The sequence below is a fragment of the Lentinula edodes genome, assembly GCF_021015755.1.
Source record: "Lentinula edodes strain Le(Bin) 0899 ss11 chromosome Unknown C8R40scaffold_54, whole genome shotgun sequence".
NCBI lineage: Eukaryota > Fungi > Basidiomycota > Agaricomycetes > Agaricales > Omphalotaceae > Lentinula > Lentinula edodes.
The window spans coordinates 31807-50836 of NW_025764360.1; the positions used below are offsets into that span (position 1 = coordinate 31807).

Consider the following 19030-nt stretch of genomic DNA (forward strand, 5'->3'; position numbering starts at 1 on the left):
ATTCGATGGCGCTCAGGCCTTAAGGCTTAGTACCTTTCGTTATACATACTCGAAAACGGTGCCAAACTGGTTCCCTCCTTCCTTGGTCACCCGGGTCATAGTGCCATTATGACCTTCAAGCTGCATACCTCTGATTTCAAATCCCGCCATAACTATGTGCGACTAAGTAGCCTACGGTATTAACAAGTACTTCCAAACGTTTGGACCTGCTCCTACCTGTTCAGTCTTTCGGCGTGGCGCCTCAACTCTGTAATAACATTCAGTGTTCTATATGATCTAGTTTTCCTGCGTTTGTGGGGAACCTTCGACGAATCCATGTACTCTGGGGTCCGATCTGGTGTGATATTCGTTATACCTTCAAATTTTTAGGAGCCCCAGTCGAGGAATTTTCCGCATTGGTGGTGTAGAGACTCACGGAAGCTTACAGAGTCTCTGGTGTCTCCGCTAGGCTGGTTGTCAACTGCCAAAAGCAATCTTAAGGCTTGTCGGAAAATTTCAGTCACCACTATGATTTTACTCAGGTTGTTGGCTTTAGACTTGAGAGCTCATATCTCATATTGTTCCTGATAGATGTAGTTATATGAAGCGATAGATTTCAGTCCACAGTACGGAAAGTGGCGTAAGATAGATTTGCTCCACATGATGAAAAGGCAAAACTCGCTAAATATTTCAACACCGCCTTTGAATATTTTTGTGTGTAATTCTGACCACCCAAACTGCAGAGCTCATATTCTCACCCCGGGGCAATCAAAGTGGGTACGCCGGGGTCTTCCGTGACTGTGTCAACGCCAGGTTCTTGATGGGAAGCGGTAGTTGACGCGGTCCTATCGTGAGCGTTCGTGGGAGTGGGTACCTCTACTTCAAGAGGTGATGTAATTTCTGTGACATCCGCAGTGGAAGCCGAGTTGCCTATCGTTTCCCCGAAAGGCGGAGGCGGAGAAGGAGGAAGCGCGATCCAATGAGCTTCCACTTCATCCAACAGCGGGGGAGGCGGTATTGATGGGGGGATGTCTGCATAAGATAGCGGAATAGATGAAGCAACCGGCTGAGGGTAAAGCGGCGGAAGATTGGGAGAGGGAGGCGAAGAGGTGTGAAAGAAGGATGTGTCCCGGACATTGTGTGTGGGGCCAATATAAGGGGGAGGGGCAGCAGGCCCTATTCTTGGGAAATATCTGGGAATGAAAGGAGCAGGTCCTATTATTGGAGGTGTATTTCTGGCGGATGCAAGTTCACGCTCTCTGGCTTGCTCGAGCCTCTCTCGTTTGGCAGATCTGCGTCGTCGGGTCCAAATGCTGAGAAATATACACAACGCCAAAGTGCCTAAGACTCCGACGCTTCCTCCCACAGCACCAGCGAACGTTCCGATGTTACGGTGGTTCGCATCCCTAAGCCATTGAAGTGTTACCAAGTCTACTATGATGTATGAGGTAACTTACTTGGTGTTAGCTCTTGCAGTGGGCATCATTGTATTTGAAGTAGAAGAAGGCGATGATAGTTGCTCATTGACTGTGTATACCAAATAGTCGAACACGAACACTGAATTAGGCAACACGTTTACTAAAAGAACGTGCGGCCCGTCATCCAAATCTTCTACCGAGAACACAGATACATTCGAGGCAAATCCAGAAGTAGACGAGGAGCCGACATGGACGAAAGAGCCGGACAAAGTGGTGTCCAGAACGAACGTAAGATTCATGGTACTTGGAGTTATTGGAGGGGAGGTCGTGGCCAAAGGCTCAACGCAGAAAAGATAAACCGCATTCCCTATGGCACGGAATGTGAGAGCATTTTCTGGGACAGAGATCATGTGAGATTACCGTTAAAGTTGAACTGAGCGGTGACGGTGGAGTCCACAAACCCAGGATCATCAGAATCTAGCCTCCGCATTCGCGTCTCTCGTCTCTTTTCCTGGTTCTTGACGTGATCATAATAGTCGTTTTCGCCTTTCCTAGATTCTGCATGGTGCCCACTGAGTGTATTGTCCTGGGCGAAGTCGTCTGTATCTAGACTAATATTATGAATGCCAAGGTGATAGGAATTGTTAAATGCATGAGTTGCATCTGGTTGAAAGCATGTTGCACAATATTCAGTGTTCGTGAACCAATGCTCCTGGGGTTGATAAAGTATAGAAGGATCGGAATCGTCCACAGTAATATTAACGTTGGTACCGATGGCAGCATACGACGATAGCAGTGACAGCCATATAGTCACAGTGGAGGAGAAGTTAGCATATCTATATTGAAGAACTGAGTTGAAAGCAGCGCACAAGAGGAGACAATCACAATGCACAAACCTCATTACAGCTATGTTGACACAAGGGAAGAGCAAGTATGTTGTGGTACCAGATTTAAGGAGCGCTGTGGACCGAGGATAGAATCATACGTGGTGGAGAATGCTTGGGACCAATCATTTGCCTGGCAAGGCTTCGGTAAATACATCGCAGAAGTCTCGGTACATATCATTCAAAACCAACCGGTCAATTGAGCAGGAATTTACAGATGCCGGTTTCTTCTCACTCAGATATTCGTTCCTTTCATCGACCCAGTTCAAAGGGAGGCCATTCAACCGAGCTTGAGTCTAATCTACACCAAGAATTCAAATGAGGGCAGGTACAGGAAAAGCCTCGTACCTCAACTTTTCTTAAGGATCCCTTGAAAGGAGTATCAGGTCTTGGCAGGAGTATTCAAGGATCTTATGGAGCCACTCAAGGAATGATAAAGCGGATGGGATTAAATGTATAGAGGCAGTTGATATTCTATTTCAGATCTGCAAACATCGCTTTTGAAGATTCTAAGGTTGAGATCTCAGCTTCTAATGTTCTCCGCTAAGATGGGCTTATTCAGGAAGAGAATTAATGAGACAGAATAATGAAAGGCCCACCTTCTCATCATTCGCCGTACGAACATTTTCAGGAACCGTCGCCGCATAGTCTGACTGTGATTCTAGCTTGGTTATTTTCTGCAAGCTCATCTGTGCAATGGCCAATTTCTTCTCGCATTTAGCGATTTCCACATCGAGATCGACGTTACCCTGTATAACGTGCAACTTGGGCTTATATTGGAAAAACAGTGAACGTACCCTTACAAGTGTGTGCACAACAATCGTCGACGTGACTAAAGCGCTCCCACAGCCTGCAGGTATGCTCTCTGCGTCACGAACAACTTTGGCACTTGTACACCCTTTCGTCAGCGTAACGATAGTGGGAACTTGAGACTCGAGCAATGTGGCCTCCTCCTCAGACTTTGCGTGTATAAAGACTGTAGATCGTACAGCGAAGGAACGAAGATGACAGAAGTCACACTTACATTGAATGTTGCCTTGGAGGCTGTAAGAAGCAGCTAAAGATCGCCCAGTACGAAGAACAGTGAAAACTAAATCGAATCGTTTATCTGCGTCCTTGAAGACAAAATCGGGGTCCTATGGTCACGTTAGAGGAAGCCAAAGAATTATCATAATAAGGAAGGAAGCATACATGCACAGGGTATGAGGACACCATGATAGACGGTGTTGTATCATTTGGCCTGCGGGGTAGCCGTTGCCAGAGTTCTTCGGTCACATAAGGCATGAATGGATGTAAGAGACGTAGACCATGGTCTAGACATGTGTAAAGGGTTTGTTGAGCTGAGTGACGAGTGGTTGCCGAAGCATACTCGTCTGTCATAGGCTTCATAGCTTCCTGCAAATGAGAATGAGCCTCAAAACAATATGAAGATGTTTCCCATGTTGACACATACGATGTAGACATCGCAAAGTTCATACAGCCAAAAATTGTATACAACGTTAGTAGCGGACATGAAATTACGTTCCGCAAGTTGCGCGTTAACCTCGGTAGAAGCTATGTCGAGTTTGTGCAAGATCCACTGTTCCACAAGGCTCTCGTTACCAGTTGGCTAAATGGTGTTTAGCTGAGTATCTCAATAGGTTGCTCTGATAAACCACACCTTTGGCTGAGGCACAGGAACGAAAGAGTCCTCTAGTTTGAGCATTGCAAATTTGGTTGCGTTAAACACCTTGTTACAGAACTTGCGATAACCTTCTACACGAAGAATTTCAAGATTGATATCTCGACCTAACAAGGGAGGCATTAGTTGAAGTATAATGTCTAACGTCTGAGGATATTCGTACCTCCTCCAGAATACGCACAGAGTGCAAACCTCAGCGCGTCAGTACCGCACTGTGGTATACCCTTCGGAAAGTCCTTCTTCTGCCCGGCTTTGGCTTTCGCAATCTCCTTCTCATCCAGATTACCCTCATGCAGCTTCTCATGCAAAGCTTCAAGTGGTAGTCCTTGAATCACGTCAATTGGATCGATGACATTCCCAAGAGACTTGCTCATTTTCCTTCCGTGGGCATCTCGAATCATGGCATGACAGTAGACCTCCTTAAAGGGCATCTGTCCTGTGAGCTTGATTCCAAGCATAACCATGCGAGCAACCCAGAAAAATAGGATATCCCATCCTGTTTCGAGCAACGAGGTAGGGTAGAATGTTTTGAAATCGGGGGTCTACCATACCATGACATCAGAACAAGATGTGGATCAATATGTCAAACCCACATTATCAGGCCAGCCTAAAATCGAGAATGGCCAGAGGCCAGACGAGAACCACGTGTCGAGCACATCTTCATCTTGGTGTAGAGTGAATTTCGCACCGCCAGCGAGAGCCACCGCACGTTCTGTTGCCTGTTCAAGGTCCCGTCCCACAACCCAATAATCCCCATCACTCCGCTGTGCAGCAGTGAGTGATGGACGGATGAATAGAGATAACAAATGTTCATACGTTCTGTTCTCGACCTTCGATGTCAACGAAATACGCCGGACACCGATGACCCCACCAAAGTTGTCGTGATACACACCAGTCTTGTATACCCTCTAGCCAACGATACCATTCGTTTTCGGATTGTTTGGGGTTAATCTCAAGCTCCCCTGCCTTCGTACGCTGTAATGTATGTGCAATGATCAGAAAAAAGGAAGAGGTTGCGGAGAGAATTTACGCACCTTGATAGCTTCCTCAGCTAAAGGTTTACAATTGACCCACCATTGAGGCTTAAGAATGGGCTCAATGATATCGCCAGATTTACTAGTTGCAGTGTGTGACAATCAGGATAAGTCCGATGAGTGAAAGATCAGAAGTTTACCTGCAAACAGGGATTTGCATGGGGTTGTCTTTTGCTTCGATGTACAATCCTTTCTCCTGAAGTGCTTTTACAATAGCCACACGAGCATGGAACCTTTTCATACCCTTGAAGCTTTCACCTGCATTGGAGTTGAACGTCCCATCATCATTTAGAATGTTGATGAATTGGAGCTGGTGGCGTTGACCAACTTCATAATCATTAGGATCGTGGGCAGGGGTGATTTTTACAGCACCAGTACCGAATTCCATGTCCACCATGGAGTCGGCAATAATAGGTATACGGCGGTCAACAAAAGGATGCACTGCGAATTTTCCGTGAAGACTCTTGTAACGCATATCATCGGGGTGGACTGCAATAGCAGTATCACCAAGCATGGTTTCTGGACGAGTGGTGGCAACAATGAGCATTTCATCGGAGCCTTCTATGGGGTAGGCAAAGCTAGTGATCACCCCGAATTCGAATTTTTCTTTTGCATCGTAACCTGGAACGTTGAGTAATGTGCGGCCGGAAAGCTGTTTTTGGTCGACTTCGAGATTAGACAGTGTGGTATTGAGGCGCACACACCAGTTGACAAGGCGATTTGCTCGATAAAGAATACCATCTTCATGTAGTCGACAGAAGTTTTCTATCACAGCTTTAGAAAGAGACTGGAGGGAACTTATGAGCGGGAATACGCTGAATTTTGGGGCAACGTACAGGATTCATTGTGAAAGCGACACGATCCCAATCATAACTACCACCCAGCCGTGTGAGCTGATCTGTGATACGAGTCTGATATCTGAAAGAATTTCGAGCGATTATTATGGCAGTGTCTACATATCACAGGTACTCACTCATTCTTCCAATCCATGACAGTCTCCAGAAACTTTTCACGGCCGAGATCATGTCGAGTTTTGCCTGACGACTTGAAGAGTCGCTTTTCAACCACAGATTGAGTGGATATACCCGCGTGATCGAATCCGGGGACGAACAGGGTTGTCTTCCCCAACATACGGTTCCATCGCACTAATCCGTCTTGGATGGCGGTTGTCAAAGCGTGTCCTATGTGTAGACTTCCGGTAACATTTGGGGGAGGTGCTGGAATCACGAAAAGCCCCTCCGGACGAACGTTTCCTTCTGTAGTGAATCTGGGAGAGAAGAAACCTTGGGCATTCCACCAGTCGTACCATGCAGATTCAACAGCGATTGGATTATAGCTATTGGCCATGGGTTGTGAGAGATCTGTCCAGGATGAGACATTGGCAGACAATTTAGGTACTACATTACTCACCTTTCTTTTTGCCTTTTGGCGTGGTGTTCACGAACGGAGACTCTTCCTCCTTCTTCTCCTTTTCCACCTTGGCCTTCTTCACCCCTCCTGTAGCGACAGCGGTAGGATTCTTCACAGCTTTAGCAGCTAGCTTAGCTTCCTTTTCTAATCTCTTCGCCTCTTTCTTCGCTGAAAAGAATGTTACAAGTTAAGACCAGCAAGCCTCGACAAAGCCCACCTGCGCTCTTGGAATTGGGATCGGGAACATTGTTAGATCCTGAAATAGCAGAAGGTGATGTTGTCGTAGACATCTTCACGACTAGCAATGAGAATCTATATGCTCGAGTCAGAAATCGATGTCGACTTAACATCGACAAGAATTCGGCTGAGTCACATGTTATTAGATCACGACTTCGAGTCGACTCGCTGGTCCTGGCCGGAATACTATACATAGTACGTACATCTACTACTCAAACAATGATATAGTATATTCAAATAATAGTCTCCAAAACGATATCACAATTTACACAGTCATTGATACGGGTATCTTCTAGGCCCGTCTTCCAGTCGCGTCAAGAGTGACTTTACCTCCCTGTCAGGGAAGAAGGTGTCCATAGGTGATCCCAGAGAGCGTTGAGCTGGTAACCGCGAACGCGAAGGGGGCATTTGATAACCACCCTCGTACGCATTCCGTGGCGGGGAACGAGATCTCGACCTTGAAAGTCGAGCCAATGGTCTGCTTCGCTCGTGATAATCATATTCCGGTCGCATCCTTGGCCCATACCGCCGCTCTCTAGCCTCGCTCTCTTCTCGTTTTCGCTTTCTTGCACCTTCATCGTGGTGTTGGATGAGCATGGTGGACAAACTCGTGTTAAAATTGACACATTGTAACCCGATACAGTCCAACTTGATCACCCCTTTTTCTATCCATTCTCTGATTTTTTGTTCTCGAGGGAATCCCTGTAAGTGATTTTTCGGCATGCACGCGTTTGTGAGAGCCGTCAGTGTCTAAAAAATTATAGCACGGTTTTCTTCTTAGAAGGGGGAACCTTACAATATCGTGAAAGTCAGAGAATTTAAATGCCGCCGACGGTGCTTTGCCAATTTTGAAGAGCTTGTATGAGCCAGCGTAGAAGATCCACTCATTATCCGTGACGAATAAGTCGCGAGTTTGACCGATATAATCTCCAATGCGTGAATGGATGCGGTGCCCCGTGTTCGGAATTAATTGACTGGCGGGTTCTACAACGACGTAGTGTTGCGACCCTGCTTCGAGCAGCCGTCCCGGTAAGAAGAATATGGTACCTGGTCCCCTGGTGAAACCAGACTATGTTATTGATGAATTCGGACACACAAGCTTTGCTTGACTCGCCAGTGATACGTAGGAGCCTGGATCGATATTTGAAAGTGCACCATGATTTCGGTAGCAAGCTACTCACTGCATCCCGTAAACAATCCAACAGCTTACTAGACCTCGGCGCAACCGGCAGTCTTTCTTTCCCATCCCTTAGTTGCGTACATTGAGGTAGATCGGAGACGGTGCTTATGACGGTTTGTAAGAGGTTTCCCTTCATTATTGATCAAACGAAATCCACAAATGATGAAATGGTGAACCAACCTGGGATATACACTCAGGACTCTGACTCATGTCCCTCATTCCGTTTACACAATCCGGATCCGTCATCGGTTCTGCAATGCGAGGGGGAGGAGATACTGATGCATGTATTGGACTAGAGGCTTGACCTACTGCATCCGTATGAGAGATGTGCGAATGCGCAGAGGCAGGGGAGGTGCTATAGGGTTGAGTGAGGGTGATTCCAGCAGCCGCAAGGGATTCTGAAACTGGAGGAGGCAGAGGAGATGCAACAAGCGGCGTGGGGTCATTAGCGTCATGACATTCGATGGCTACGGACGTGGGAGTGGGAGAATGACTTCGAGGTCGTGAATTATCGTTGATGGGCGGTGCGTCAGCAGGGCATATAGGGGTATATCCAGTGGGCTCAGGAATGGGTGTAGGTGCCTGCAGGTGTAAATCATTGCAGTTCCCCAGTGCTTTCTTCTCCATCACCATGTGTTTGTATTTCTATGGTCAACAATCAAGACAAGGTCGGAGATATAGTCGATTGAATGGCGAGTTTACCTCCTGATACAACTTCGCTCGAATATCCGCTTCGTTGAGTTTTTCTGTTACGAGCTGCAGCTCCTCCTCTAACCCTTGTATCTTAGATTGTTGCAGTGTCGTGTCATTCGGGCCTTGAATTCGATCATGTATTTGCTCCTGCTTGATCTGAGTTGACTTTCCTTTCATCTGCATGATATTCTCCTAAAATTGCACATTTCATCACGCATGAGAGTAATATCGCATACCACACCAACCTTAGCTTTGCATGTGGTGCAAAACATTTCCACTTGTAGTGCAGCCTGATCCTTCTGTTTGGTTCTTTCAGCTAATAGCTCCTGATTTTTTGCCTGTTCGACTGCTAAAGCAGCCTCCATTGTTTTGTACTTTGATGCTATTTGCACCTCTAATCTTTCCTTCTCCACTATCAGTGTTGTGTTTTCTGCCGCAGTTTGCTGTAATGCTTTATGAGCTGAATTGAGGTCCGACTTCTGCATACCCGAAAAAGGTCGCGTGAGTAGTGTGGTATACTGTAGTAGCGATTGAGACCCACCTTCTTTTCCAGTTCCTGTTTCTGCTCTTCAAAACTATCCTTCAACAGGTCATATTTCTCCTTCAAATTATAGTGCGTGCTTTGTTCGGATTTTAGCTGAATCAAAATGAAGATTTGTGTCACTTCTCGCAAACAGATTGACATACTCACCTTCTCTGCAATTACCTCCTTAGAGGCTTCCGCTTCAGCTAAGCAGTGACCTATCTGTTTCAATTCTAACTCTTTATTTTTCAACTTTTCCCTCAATGAGTCATTGACTTCGTTTAGGATTATATTCTGGTCTCTGACTTCAGAATAGGCAGCTTGAGACGTTGAGGCTGGCGATACTCTGTAAGCTCTGGGAGCCTTAGGAGGATACTTTGCATTTATCGATCCGTTCGCATGTATATTCGGACCACTTGGCTCCTATATCATAAAATAAAATGAAGAGCACTAGGTAAGCAGAGAGATTTAGGGTGCTCACAGCTTTGACTATTACTCTGTGCTGGCTGTCGCCTAATTTCCGTTCCAGCTGATCTTTCTCCTTTAGTAAGGCATCTCTTTCTTTTGCCAAAGTGTCGTTTTCCAAGATTATCTCCTTTTTCTTCTGCTCAATCCTGGTAACCTCCTTCTTAAGATTGGTATTGGTTGCTTTCATCTCACGAAGCTCTGCGGAGATAGACTGAATAGACGTCTCTTGTGCTGCTTGAAGTTTTCCAAGGTTCTTCCAAGGGCATTGTTAGAAGTATTTCGAGATCACATCGAATGATACACACTACAAGTTCTTCACATTTCGCCTCGAGTTCCCTCACACGCTTCCTCTTCTCTTGGACGGTCTCAAACAACATGTTGGCGATTCGAGGGCCAAGTTCAGGGTCTGAGTGCATGTTGTTCACCATATTTGAGCTAGAACTCGATGCTTCAGCCATATCGTGTGAATGGTTGTTCAGATTGATGGTAGACAATGTATAACGGGATTGAGGATATTAGGCGCTCATCGACGTCGAGCTCATTACCCATTTTCAAAATGCAGTAGTTAGCGCCTGTTCTCACGACTCCAAATTTGAGCTTGCTCGAAAACATGACACCAGCTCTCCACTCGAAAATTAGTGCAGAGCGATTGAAGGGTTCTTAATGCGCCCCATAGTCATTTTTGCAACTCAGACCATCATTTTGGACAAATGCGCGCCCGAGACCAGCCCGTCTCGAAATGGACAACAAATGTACAAGCAAACGTACATTGAAAACTTCTACTGTAATTTAAGTTGCTCAAGCTTTCATTTAGTTTTCCTTATAGCAACACTTACAGAACAGAATACGAGCTTCAACTAACATCAACATTTTTCAACTCTGATGACCGGGGAAACTAAACCCATTTCCATTATCCACTGAACGCAGTAGCACCTACTTCTACCCCTACACTACTTTTCATCATACCCCGCATCGCCTTCTCTAGCTCATCTTCAAAACTACCCGACTTCAATCCAAACATAGCAAAGATACGCTGCCTCAAACGTGTGGTCCAGAATGCAAGATCCAGAGAGAGAAGGACACTGCGAAAAACGATATCGTTGACATACTCGCGTAGGCGCTCACCGATGGTGAGGTTAGGAAGACGAGTGAGAGAATTTGATGCCCATAATCCAATTATCTTGACTCGGTTCACGGGGGCCCCAAAGGATTGATTGTTTCCTTGGACGATCCTACATAGCGAGTGGAATAAATGACAGTCGTCGAGCCAAGAGTGTACGACCTACCGCATGTTTCTAAGTAGGAAGATCAAGGCTTTTGGCATTCGGTCGGTATCAGTAAGGAATTGTTTGAGTTTTGCCTTCATTCTGAGTATTTCAACGTATTGATTCGATAAATTCCTGAAGATCAACGAAACTACATACCTGACACTTTGCTCATATTGACTGAGACTCATATACTCTTCTAATTCCCGAGTGACTCTCTCCGCCTCCGCTTTTCTGTCCTTCCTAGTTAGCCGCACCGGCCTTGCCAGTGCGACACTCGCGAACATGTCAGGAAGTCCCATTCCCCACTTCCTCGTCGTTCGCTCCACGCTTTTGAACTCGCCGGTAAGAAGTCCTTTCCACATTGATGCCCAATCCCGTCGGAATTCCTCATCAGCGCGAACGTAGAGTCCATGATCCAGAAGTACAAGCTGTGGAAGGGTCGGATCGTGTGGATTGGGACGAATAATGATGTTGCCAGGATGGGGATCCGCGTGGCACCAACCCCAGCTAAACATTTGTGCACTGAACAATTCGACCATGATTTGCATCACAGATCGGACGCCACCTTTGAGAGGTGTAGGAGGAAAAGAAAATGATGGAGGAGCATTGTCTTCCGACGTGTCCACGAATGAAGGTACAGTCGCCTGAACGACTACGGGATTATTGTTTTCCGCCATCAAAAGTCTGATTCCACTACGATCGCTGAGGCGAACACCAGATATCCACTCCGCAGTCATTACGCGTTTGGTGGTGAGTTCGTCATAGACCTGAAAGTACATAGTGCATCCAGGGTCAGATACTAGGCGTAGAATGGTAGCAATGTGTGTACTTTGGGTATGTAAACATTCTTGGCGAGCCGTGGTTCTGAAGCAATGAATATCGCAGTTTGCTTCGCATTTTCGGCCTCCAATCTAAAATCTAGTTCACGACGAAGATGGTCCGAGACGAAATCTACGGGAAAAGAGGAATATGATGAGCGATTCCTAGGAGATAAACCCGCTGAGAATACTCACCAACTACGAAGTACACCGGGAGATCAAATGCCCACTTCTCGAACATATACATAACAAATCTATATGCACCCAAATCCCATTTCATTTGTTTTGCAACGTCCGGTTTTTGAATCTTGACCGCAACCCACTTTCCCTCTGTATCACCTGGGAGAGGCCGTAATTTGGCTCTATGTACTTGGGCAATACTGGCGCTTGCGATAGCCTGCTCCTCGAATATCTCAAATACACCGTCAGGCCCGCACGGTGGACGACCAAATTCGGATTTGAAAACGTGCAAAACATCGGAATAGGGAATTTGGGGTGCATCGTCAAATAGTCGGGCAAACTTTTCCTGCATAGGTTTAGGTAGTAATGCAGCATTAGCACCAATGGCTTGACCTATAGGAATAATCGATTTTTTTTGGTTAACAGGTAACAGAAGACGACGCACCTATCTTGATATAAAGACCTCCATTAGAAGTGAATAAATTGTACATTCTATCAGCGACTCGAGTATGCAATTCTGTAATCTGGTCGCTCTTTTCCTCTGTAAAATTTAATTTATAATCTATTGTTATCATAGCACACTACATGAAGATCAGTGGAAGAAATTCTCAAAAGTTCGATGGGCATACTGTGTAGAGAGTCCTAAGATTCCGTGTTATTGAAGACGCATTGAATAGCCTGTCTGCGGTATAGAAAGATCCTACACTGAAGGCTACCAGGCTCGCTCTCCGTAGATGCTTCTGCCACCGAGTTGGCGATATTTGTGTGGTGTATGTTCTCCGTAAAGAGGCCCGGCTCAGCAGCGAAGCATGTTGGAACATTGGGATAAAAACGAACAACGTTTAAGGCATTGGCGTTCCGCGTGAAGAGCTTGGACTCAAAGAATCGGCGACGGAGAACCTCGGAGAACCAAAGTGAGTGAATGCCGAAAATGACGCGTCTTACTCCCATCATCGGGTATGACGTGATAATTGATTGGATAAGAATCACGCACGTCGTCGCACTGGACTCAGAGGAAAGGATATTTATTTGACCACTGGAATAATTTTGTCAATGTCTACGAAGAGTTGTGGGATAAGTTAAGTACAGTAAGAAGACAGCACCGGATTGCCATCGTATAGCTGCCATAACTATCATATCCCGATAACTCGGTAAGTTCATCAGTACATCAAGTTACCAACAGAAGAGGGACCACCGGCATTAGTATACAGGCAAGACCCAGTTCCGACCGTAGTCACAGCACCAGGATCATTCGCTTGCAAAAGGGCAGGAGATGTAGCGACGAAAGGGAAGTACAAAAGCACATATGACAAGCCATCAAGGAACGGGAACGCAGACTCAAAGAATGCAACTCTGGGTTTCGAGGAGGTCAGCGCCATTATAAGATGTATTTGTGGAAAACGTACTGGTTACCACCGTTAGTTAGAGCAAACTCAGAAATGACAATAGTGTACGACTGGAGCGTAAGTGTTAATCTTAGTGCTTCACAAAAATATGTGGGTGTTTTCTTACCGGAAATTGGTTGTGGGCTTGTTCAATGTATGCTTGAAATTCAGCAAAAGACGTTCTAATGCAGGATATCACAATTCAAACTAGAGATAAGCCAGACCACGAAATACTCACCCATACCAGTGCTATGTAGAAGTATCGATTTGAGCAAAGAAAAACATAGAAACGAGTGTAGCTTACCAAGTTGATGTAGTCAAAGTAGCAAGCCCCGGCACAAGCACTGATCATTTCAGACAACCAAGAAAGACCCTGGCCCGACGTTGTACTGGAAGTGACGGCCGGGAGTGCTTTTTTGATAGCCTATGGCGAATGATGTGTCAATGACGCAGTACGAGTTTGGTTGATCACATACCAGAGGATTAATCCATTCGATATACCAGGAAGCTGCTTCGGCAGGAGTGATACCGTTAATGTCGGGCTCATTCAAGCTGAAGACGGCTACAGACTAGGATAAGCATGCCGAAGTGATTTAGGATATATAGAGCTACGTACTAGCCCATCCTTGCTGGGCTTGACGGGTAGCTAGTTGGGCAACAGGGCTAGAGTCGGAATCCATGGTGCCTTGCATCCCAATGAATCCGAGTCCACCCGTGCCTCCTGTAGAGGTAGGGGGCGCATAAGTCTCCCAGTCATAACTATATAGGACTTGTAAGAGTTCAAACAAGACGAAAGCGAGGAAACACACATCGCCACAACCTCGCCGTCGCCATTGTTCAAAACACCTGGGTCACTGTAGATGGCAACAACGGTAAGTCGGTATCATTTGTTAGTGAAGCATGAAATCATACAGGGGACTGTTGTCTGTAGCAGAAGCGAGTCAGTAAGGAACTGCCGACGTAGAACGATTGACAAAAAGTACAGACACCAAGGCCAAGCCAATCCTCGTTTTCCAGCATGGACAGAGCTGGCCAAGCAAAGAGCAAAAAGAAGGAGTGCAGACTGAGAGTGCATGACGATGAAATCCTCGAAGAACTTCAATGAGTGTAATTTCCTCACTCACTCTCCTTTATACTCGAGATGAGTAGGTTAGATAATGGCGAATAATATCGTATCCATAGTATGCAAAGAATGTCGCTGTGCCGAAATAAGAAGCAGATCGAATACAACAACATGAAATGATATTTACTTGCCAGTTGTGAGAAAGATCCAGCGGGAGTGGCGATTGAAACCTCATGGCCCAGTACGCATATGTTATTGTTTGTTGAACTGAGCGGTTAATATTTCTAAGTAAAATCAATTCCCCAAGTGCCGCTTCAAGCTTAACGGTGTGCAGCAAATGTATTGATTTTTACTGGCAGGAGTTCGTGTTCCTAGAATAGGAAACGAATCATACTTATTCAAATTTGACAAAACCTGACCGCAACCGGAGCACGAGCTAGCACAAGCTAGCCAGAGGCTAGTACTTGATTCATCGGAATTCGGGAGTAGTGGCACGAACCTATCACACCGGCTTGATGCTCGATTGATCAAAGATTTCTGAAATGACGAGAAAATAAAAATCTAACCTTCTCTCTGGCATTTTTGTGGTACGGGAAACAGAATATACGCCATGAGACCCATATACTCTCTTCAATTCGCCGATGGCGAATGGTGATCTCGTAGCCTCTTTGTCATTTGCGGATTCTGCTGCTTGCAGATGCCGCCGTTATTTCGAGTACGACTTACTCCGTCATGTTCAAGAATTTCCAACTCTGTCGCGGTGAGAGCGCACCGAAACCTTGGGTAGATTTTGAATGTTAAAACAGATGATCAGGAGGTCTTCTAAACAAGTCCCGACGGATGAAAGCAAGCAAAAGGCTACCGAGAAATCATCAAAAAACAATGTCAGCCATGAGATACACCGAGTTTGTGTCATTCTAGAGCTTCAGATGTACAGGTGGTACTCACAGATATTGTCGTCTATATTGGGCATGGTAGCTCGACTCTTTACATGATGATAAATAAATATTCATCACTGAAGGAACTTAGGAAGTTGGCCACTCGACCTCACTCGACGCACGTGCTGAACGAATGTCACGCGAGAAACTGGTCCGAACAGAGAAACTCCAGCCCTCCAGCCTCCAGGTTGTCCCCTCTATCAATAACTGTACAGGTCTCTCTTCTATCCCCACAATTGCTAGCTTCAAATAAATCTTAAGAATGCCTACTATGACTACTGCTATCTCTCCCTCTGAACACACTAGCGTGGCATCTGGCTCTATTATCTCCAAAGGAACGGAAATTCTGTGCTTCGCGTCCATCATCCCAGCGCTCGCCATTATCTTCTACGTCAGCTCTCGGATCATGCATGGTGGCTCAACAAAGAAGAAGATTGAACAAATGGATAACTCAATCAATCGCGCTGCCGAATACCGAAAGGTAAGAAGATGATCTTGGAGCAATTCCTCAGAAATGTATTAATCTATGTTCTTGTTAAGATTCAATCTCCTGCTGTTCCGGACATCGAGGATGCGATTTTGAAACACCCTGAAGCATCTCACCAAGCCAAGAAAGAAAGCCGAATTCAAGACTTGCGCAGGTATTTTGGTAGCCCGCCTTCAGACCCTTCCCAACCAGCATACAAGCCATTTGCGAATCATCGTTGTTCAATTTCTATCAAAGACCCCGCTAGCTCCAAGGCTCGTCTTAGCCTACGTCCTCTGAGTTTTCTTTCCGTGATCAAGAAGAGGCATGCTAAGACCAAGCCCCCCACCCGTGATCAACCTGACCCGTATGTTACTCATTCGTCGCACGGCTTTTCGGATACGAACAGAAGGGCCTCAATCCGTCTGTGGCGGATCGCAGACGCTGTCGTGGGTGCGCATCCCCGAGCCGAGCCTCTCCATGCTCGTTTGTCCGTGCATGGGGGTGTTCTTTACGTTGGGGACAGCCGGTTGGTCTCAGACAACGGTCTGGGAATTCCTTGGTATCAACCTGCAAATAAAGAATCAGTCATCATAATTCCCGCCATTGCTAGAGGTGCTTCAATGAAGTCCGTAGGCTCAACCTCTATCACATCTACCGGATCCGAGCGAGCCCCAAACGCTGATCCCGATTCCATGGCCAATACAAACTTGGCTCCGAGAAATATTTCTATCGCAAAACCTTCTACGTGTAATCAAACTAGTGCTGAACCCGATGTGACTGTCGTCTCCAACTCGCAAGTCGTGCAGCCGGTCCTAGCCACGCCAAATTCATCTGAACCAATGACTTACTTTGCTCAAGTAAATTCCGAATCTCCCTCGTCTCCCACCAGCTGTCACCCTGCGGAATCGATTATCAGCATACCAGTCTCCGAAGTAAATAGTTCAAATTCCAACAAAGATTCAGATATCGTTTCAACCCAATCAGTGGAAATAGCACTTAATGCAAAGTCGCATCACAATCGGAGGATGAAGACGAAGGCTATCCCTTCAAATTGGGAAGAACGTGTGCCGGGATTGGTCACTATTGCTCCGCTTCCTGCCTACTCGGCAATTTCGAAGAAGGAATCGAAATCATCGGTAACAACCACAAAGAAAAGCAGCAATTTTGGGACTTATAAAGGGCCGAGATCCGAATTGAAGGTGGTCACTAACCGCCCAATTGAATTACATGAGTGTCACAAGTCGGACGTGAAGAATTCCTCGCGTGGATTGAGTGCCCGACTTCGCGCGAGCAGGAGCAGGAAGCTCACGCCGGATGGGAAAGAGAACGTCCCAGTGAGTATGGGGTCAACCAACGCTGCGTTCTGACATGCTACGATCAACAATGAATTGTTTCACATTTTATCCTGTATCTTTCATCTTTAACTAAACCAAACTCTCGTCAAACCACATCTACATCGTTTTACAACCAAAGGGAGGACATTGTTTAGTTCGTGGTCGCAGTCTGTCAGTGAAATTAACAAATCATTCGGTAATGAGCAAGTTCTTTGTGAACTCACCGTGAAGGAGGTGGTAGCAAATCCTACTCTACTGTTCGTCGTGTCGAAAACACTGTAAAATCTCTCAAGGAAAACATAGCCATCGATAAAGTCAAAGCCGGCTTCATCAGCACCTGTATAAAAAAATGAGTAAGAGTCGTATGAGATTTGAGGAAACGAATTACCAAGGTCAGCAACAACAAGGTAAATACTGCTTGCGCTTCCCCCAATAGCAGTGTTCAAGGATCTTGGCCAGATTTGAGCATTAGGGGTCAAGGAAAATTCGGTCTGGAAGACGTTATCAATCATCATTCACAGGACAAGTTGGATCCAGACTTACACCGCCAATCGTGAAAACAAGATTCTCAAGAGCATTGTACTGGGCTGTGGTGATCTTGTAAAGACCTGTCGCGTTATCTAAAGTTGCCTGTTTTACAAAGCCTGGTCAGTCAAGAATAAAAGAGTGAACGATCTGGTCAAGTGACCCACTCCGGTAGCCTTGATGTACTTGTTGAAACCAGTCTCCTCAAGGTAAAGGAGGGTAGTGCCTCTGCAAGGAAGTCATGTTAACGCACTGAGGAAAGAAATGAGTGACTAAGACTCACGTATCGACGATTCCAGACAACGACGACTGAATGGTTGTCGAACCATAAGTCACAGTCTGGGTGATACCCCAGTAATCACCAGACTTGGTTCTGCGCATTGAAACTTCAATGCTCATCCTCTTCGAGCTGTATATATGAGACACTCACGTATAGGTAATGGCCCCAGTAAATTTGGAGCTGTCAGTACCACCTGAAAACCACAGTCTTAACAAAGTGATTGGGATTTTTTGAAAGAACTCACCAAAGAACAGTTCACCATTTGTTACTTCATCCGTAGTGGTAGGTTCAAAGGAGATAGCGACAACCTTTTCAGCAATAGTGCCTTGGCTGAAAAGATTATCAGTGACAGTGGGCACGGTGGAGACACCGCTGACGGTGTCCTCAGTCAAAGTGTCGGGGCCGATCCTGGATATATTTTCATGAATGATTACCGTTCGATGAAAGCAGATTGCCTACCCTATAATACCGTCTGTACCCTCGAAGCCCTCAGATGAGGATGCTACCCCAATGGATTGAGATGTGATCACGAGGGCAGAGCTTAGGGTAACTTTGTCGATGTACTCCGTTCCTACAGTCTCTGTATGAGGAAGGGAGCTCCTGATTGCAACAAGAATGGCCACCGACCAGAGAACTCTCCGGACCCATAGCTGACAGAGACCCGATCACCGGTGTCGGTGGAGGTTGAACTGGCGACGTATTTCGTACCTGCGCCCACCCAAGTGTTGCTACTTCCCGTGTCAACAATCAATTGGTCTTAAATCGTTCGTGATTTAGTAAAAATGATTTTGGAGGACTCAAAAGCTTGCTTACACTGCGTGTCACTCGCGCCAACTCCCACGGAGGCAATGTAAGAAACAACCTCGTTGATAACGGGCTCTGCTTGCCTCTTCTTGACCGCTGCAAGATCATGAGCCTTAGCACGGTCCTTGAAGTTCTGTGCTCTTGCGAGGCCAGACGCGACTAAATTGTGTCCACTAGTGATATTGTGAATCTTCGTGAGAGGGATGGAGAGGATCGGGGAGCGGTCGATGACAACCGGGTTGGCAACGACGTTCAAAGCGAGGGTGACAAAAGCCAACAAGGAGACGGCAGAGAACATCTTGATGAAGAGGTGAAGTGGTCTAAAGCCCAAAGTCCTAAGTGATAAAGTCTAATAACGCATCCTTTTAAATGTCAAGAAGAAGCAATGAAGCAGGATCACCGTAAGTAAGCATATGGATCATGCAAGCTTGGTGGAATTTCACAACAAGAAGCTTTATT

The 19030-nt window shown here is 46.1% G+C and overlaps 7 protein-coding genes across 7 annotated transcripts; 1 reads left to right on the forward strand and 6 right to left on the reverse strand.

Moving 5' to 3' along the window:
- Positions 1 to 270: 270 nt before the first annotated feature.
- C8R40DRAFT_732391 (uncharacterized protein) lies at positions 271 to 2526 on the reverse strand. Its single transcript, XM_046236022.1, has 5 exons — positions 2474 to 2526; positions 2294 to 2414; positions 1818 to 2233; positions 1437 to 1764; positions 271 to 1385 (listed from the first exon to the last, which is right to left on the reverse strand). The coding sequence occupies exons 2-5, from the start codon at positions 2296 to 2298 to the stop codon at positions 734 to 736; spliced, it is 1401 nt and encodes a 466-aa protein (XP_046080545.1). The 5' UTR covers positions 2299 to 2414; positions 2474 to 2526; the 3' UTR covers positions 271 to 733.
- A 229-nt stretch (positions 2527 to 2755) lies between these two features.
- Positions 2756 to 6696, reverse strand: C8R40DRAFT_1059202 (tRNA synthetases class I-domain-containing protein; the record flags this gene model as incomplete). The annotated part of the gene is made up of 16 exons (XM_046225248.1): positions 2756 to 2824; positions 2881 to 3030; positions 3079 to 3257; positions 3306 to 3417; positions 3473 to 3676; positions 3735 to 3890; positions 3942 to 4069; positions 4126 to 4504; positions 4556 to 4726; positions 4779 to 4937; positions 4997 to 5078; positions 5137 to 5783; positions 5833 to 5914; positions 5970 to 6357; positions 6407 to 6574; positions 6624 to 6696. The coding sequence occupies 16 exons, from the start codon at positions 6694 to 6696 to the stop codon at positions 2756 to 2758; spliced, it is 3147 nt and encodes a 1048-aa protein (XP_046080546.1).
- Positions 6697 to 7160: 464 nt separating this feature from the next.
- Positions 7161 to 10009, reverse strand: C8R40DRAFT_732760 (uncharacterized protein). Its single transcript, XM_046236025.1, has 8 exons — positions 9521 to 10009; positions 9208 to 9462; positions 9058 to 9153; positions 8762 to 8995; positions 8526 to 8708; positions 8004 to 8468; positions 7440 to 7953; positions 7161 to 7393 (listed from the first exon to the last, which is right to left on the reverse strand). Exons 1-7 carry the CDS (start codon positions 9692 to 9694, stop codon positions 7531 to 7533), a joined length of 1830 nt encoding a protein of 609 aa, XP_046080547.1. The 5' UTR covers positions 9695 to 10009; the 3' UTR covers positions 7161 to 7393; positions 7440 to 7530.
- Positions 10010 to 10247: 238 nt separating this feature from the next.
- Positions 10248 to 12769, reverse strand: C8R40DRAFT_1130311 (ABC1 family-domain-containing protein). Its single transcript, XM_046229165.1, has 7 exons — positions 12403 to 12769; positions 12219 to 12354; positions 11789 to 12166; positions 11605 to 11726; positions 10932 to 11542; positions 10794 to 10874; positions 10248 to 10739 (listed from the first exon to the last, which is right to left on the reverse strand). The coding sequence occupies exons 1-7, from the start codon at positions 12592 to 12594 to the stop codon at positions 10418 to 10420; spliced, it is 1842 nt and encodes a 613-aa protein (XP_046080548.1). The 5' UTR covers positions 12595 to 12769; the 3' UTR covers positions 10248 to 10417.
- An 8-nt stretch (positions 12770 to 12777) lies between these two features.
- C8R40DRAFT_1216373 (endo-beta-1,3-glucanase) lies at positions 12778 to 14233 on the reverse strand (the record flags this gene model as incomplete). Its single annotated transcript, XM_046233232.1, has 9 exons — positions 12778 to 13126; positions 13180 to 13229; positions 13286 to 13340; positions 13397 to 13407; positions 13463 to 13582; positions 13635 to 13720; positions 13775 to 13917; positions 13968 to 14012; positions 14148 to 14233. 9 exons carry the CDS (start codon positions 14231 to 14233, stop codon positions 12934 to 12936), a joined length of 789 nt encoding a protein of 262 aa, XP_046080549.1. The 3' UTR covers positions 12778 to 12933.
- A 1086-nt stretch (positions 14234 to 15319) lies between these two features.
- Positions 15320 to 17131, forward strand: C8R40DRAFT_733233 (uncharacterized protein). The gene is made up of 2 exons (XM_046236028.1): positions 15320 to 15640; positions 15700 to 17131. Exons 1-2 carry the CDS (start codon positions 15422 to 15424, stop codon positions 16993 to 16995), a joined length of 1515 nt encoding a protein of 504 aa, XP_046080550.1. The 5' UTR covers positions 15320 to 15421; the 3' UTR covers positions 16996 to 17131.
- Positions 17055 to 19018, reverse strand: C8R40DRAFT_732943 (family A1 protease). Its single transcript, XM_046236026.1, has 11 exons — positions 18581 to 19018; positions 18395 to 18523; positions 18227 to 18338; positions 18012 to 18175; positions 17918 to 17960; positions 17771 to 17860; positions 17655 to 17715; positions 17506 to 17592; positions 17351 to 17453; positions 17187 to 17299; positions 17055 to 17131 (listed from the first exon to the last, which is right to left on the reverse strand). The coding sequence occupies exons 1-11, from the start codon at positions 18867 to 18869 to the stop codon at positions 17114 to 17116; spliced, it is 1209 nt and encodes a 402-aa protein (XP_046080551.1). The 5' UTR covers positions 18870 to 19018; the 3' UTR covers positions 17055 to 17113.
- Positions 19019 to 19030: the final 12 nt, after the last annotated feature.

What these genes read in the sequence shown, in the direction of transcription:
- C8R40DRAFT_732391 (XM_046236022.1), bottom strand. An exon ending in CGCTCAGTTCAACTTTAACG is followed by an intron (nt 1,765 to 1,817) that starts GTAATCTCACAT and finishes TCCGTGCCATAG; the next exon opens with GGAATGCGGTTTATCTTTTC. An exon ending in ACTGCAAGAGCTAACACCAA is followed by an intron (nt 1,386 to 1,436) that starts GTAAGTTACCTC and finishes TCAATGGCTTAG; the next exon opens with GGATGCGAACCACCGTAACA.
- C8R40DRAFT_732760 (XM_046236025.1), bottom strand. Translation starts at nt 9,694, where the DNA reads ATGAAAGCAACCAATACCAATCTTAAGAAGGAGGTTACCAGGATTGAG. An exon ending in AGGAGGTAATTGCAGAGAAG is followed by an intron (nt 9,154 to 9,207) that starts GTGAGTATGTCA and finishes ATTTTGATTCAG; the next exon opens with CTAAAATCCGAACAAAGCAC. An exon ending in AACAGGAACTGGAAAAGAAG is followed by an intron (nt 8,996 to 9,057) that starts GTGGGTCTCAAT and finishes TCGGGTATGCAG; the next exon opens with AAGTCGGACCTCAATTCAGC.
- C8R40DRAFT_1130311 (XM_046229165.1), bottom strand. Translation starts at nt 12,594, where the DNA reads ATGTTCCAACATGCTTCGCTGCTGAGCCGGGCCTCTTTACGGAGAACA. An exon ending in ATCTTAGGACTCTCTACACA is followed by an intron (nt 12,355 to 12,402) that starts GTATGCCCATCG and finishes ATCTTCATGTAG; the next exon opens with TGTGCTATGATAACAATAGA. An exon ending in AGAATGTTTACATACCCAAA is followed by an intron (nt 11,543 to 11,604) that starts GTACACACATTG and finishes ATGTACTTTCAG; the next exon opens with GTCTATGACGAACTCACCAC.
- C8R40DRAFT_733233 (XM_046236028.1), top strand. Translation starts at nt 15,422, where the DNA reads ATGCCTACTATGACTACTGCTATCTCTCCCTCTGAACACACTAGCGTG. An exon ending in GCGCTGCCGAATACCGAAAG is followed by an intron (nt 15,641 to 15,699) that starts GTAAGAAGATGA and finishes GTTCTTGTTAAG; the next exon opens with ATTCAATCTCCTGCTGTTCC.
- C8R40DRAFT_732943 (XM_046236026.1), bottom strand. Translation starts at nt 18,869, where the DNA reads ATGTTCTCTGCCGTCTCCTTGTTGGCTTTTGTCACCCTCGCTTTGAAC. An exon ending in TGGCGCGAGTGACACGCAGT is followed by an intron (nt 18,524 to 18,580) that starts GTAAGCAAGCTT and finishes GAACGATTTAAG; the next exon opens with ACCAATTGATTGTTGACACG. An exon ending in AAATGGTGAACTGTTCTTTG is followed by an intron (nt 17,961 to 18,011) that starts GTGAGTTCTTTC and finishes TGTGGTTTTCAG; the next exon opens with GTGGTACTGACAGCTCCAAA.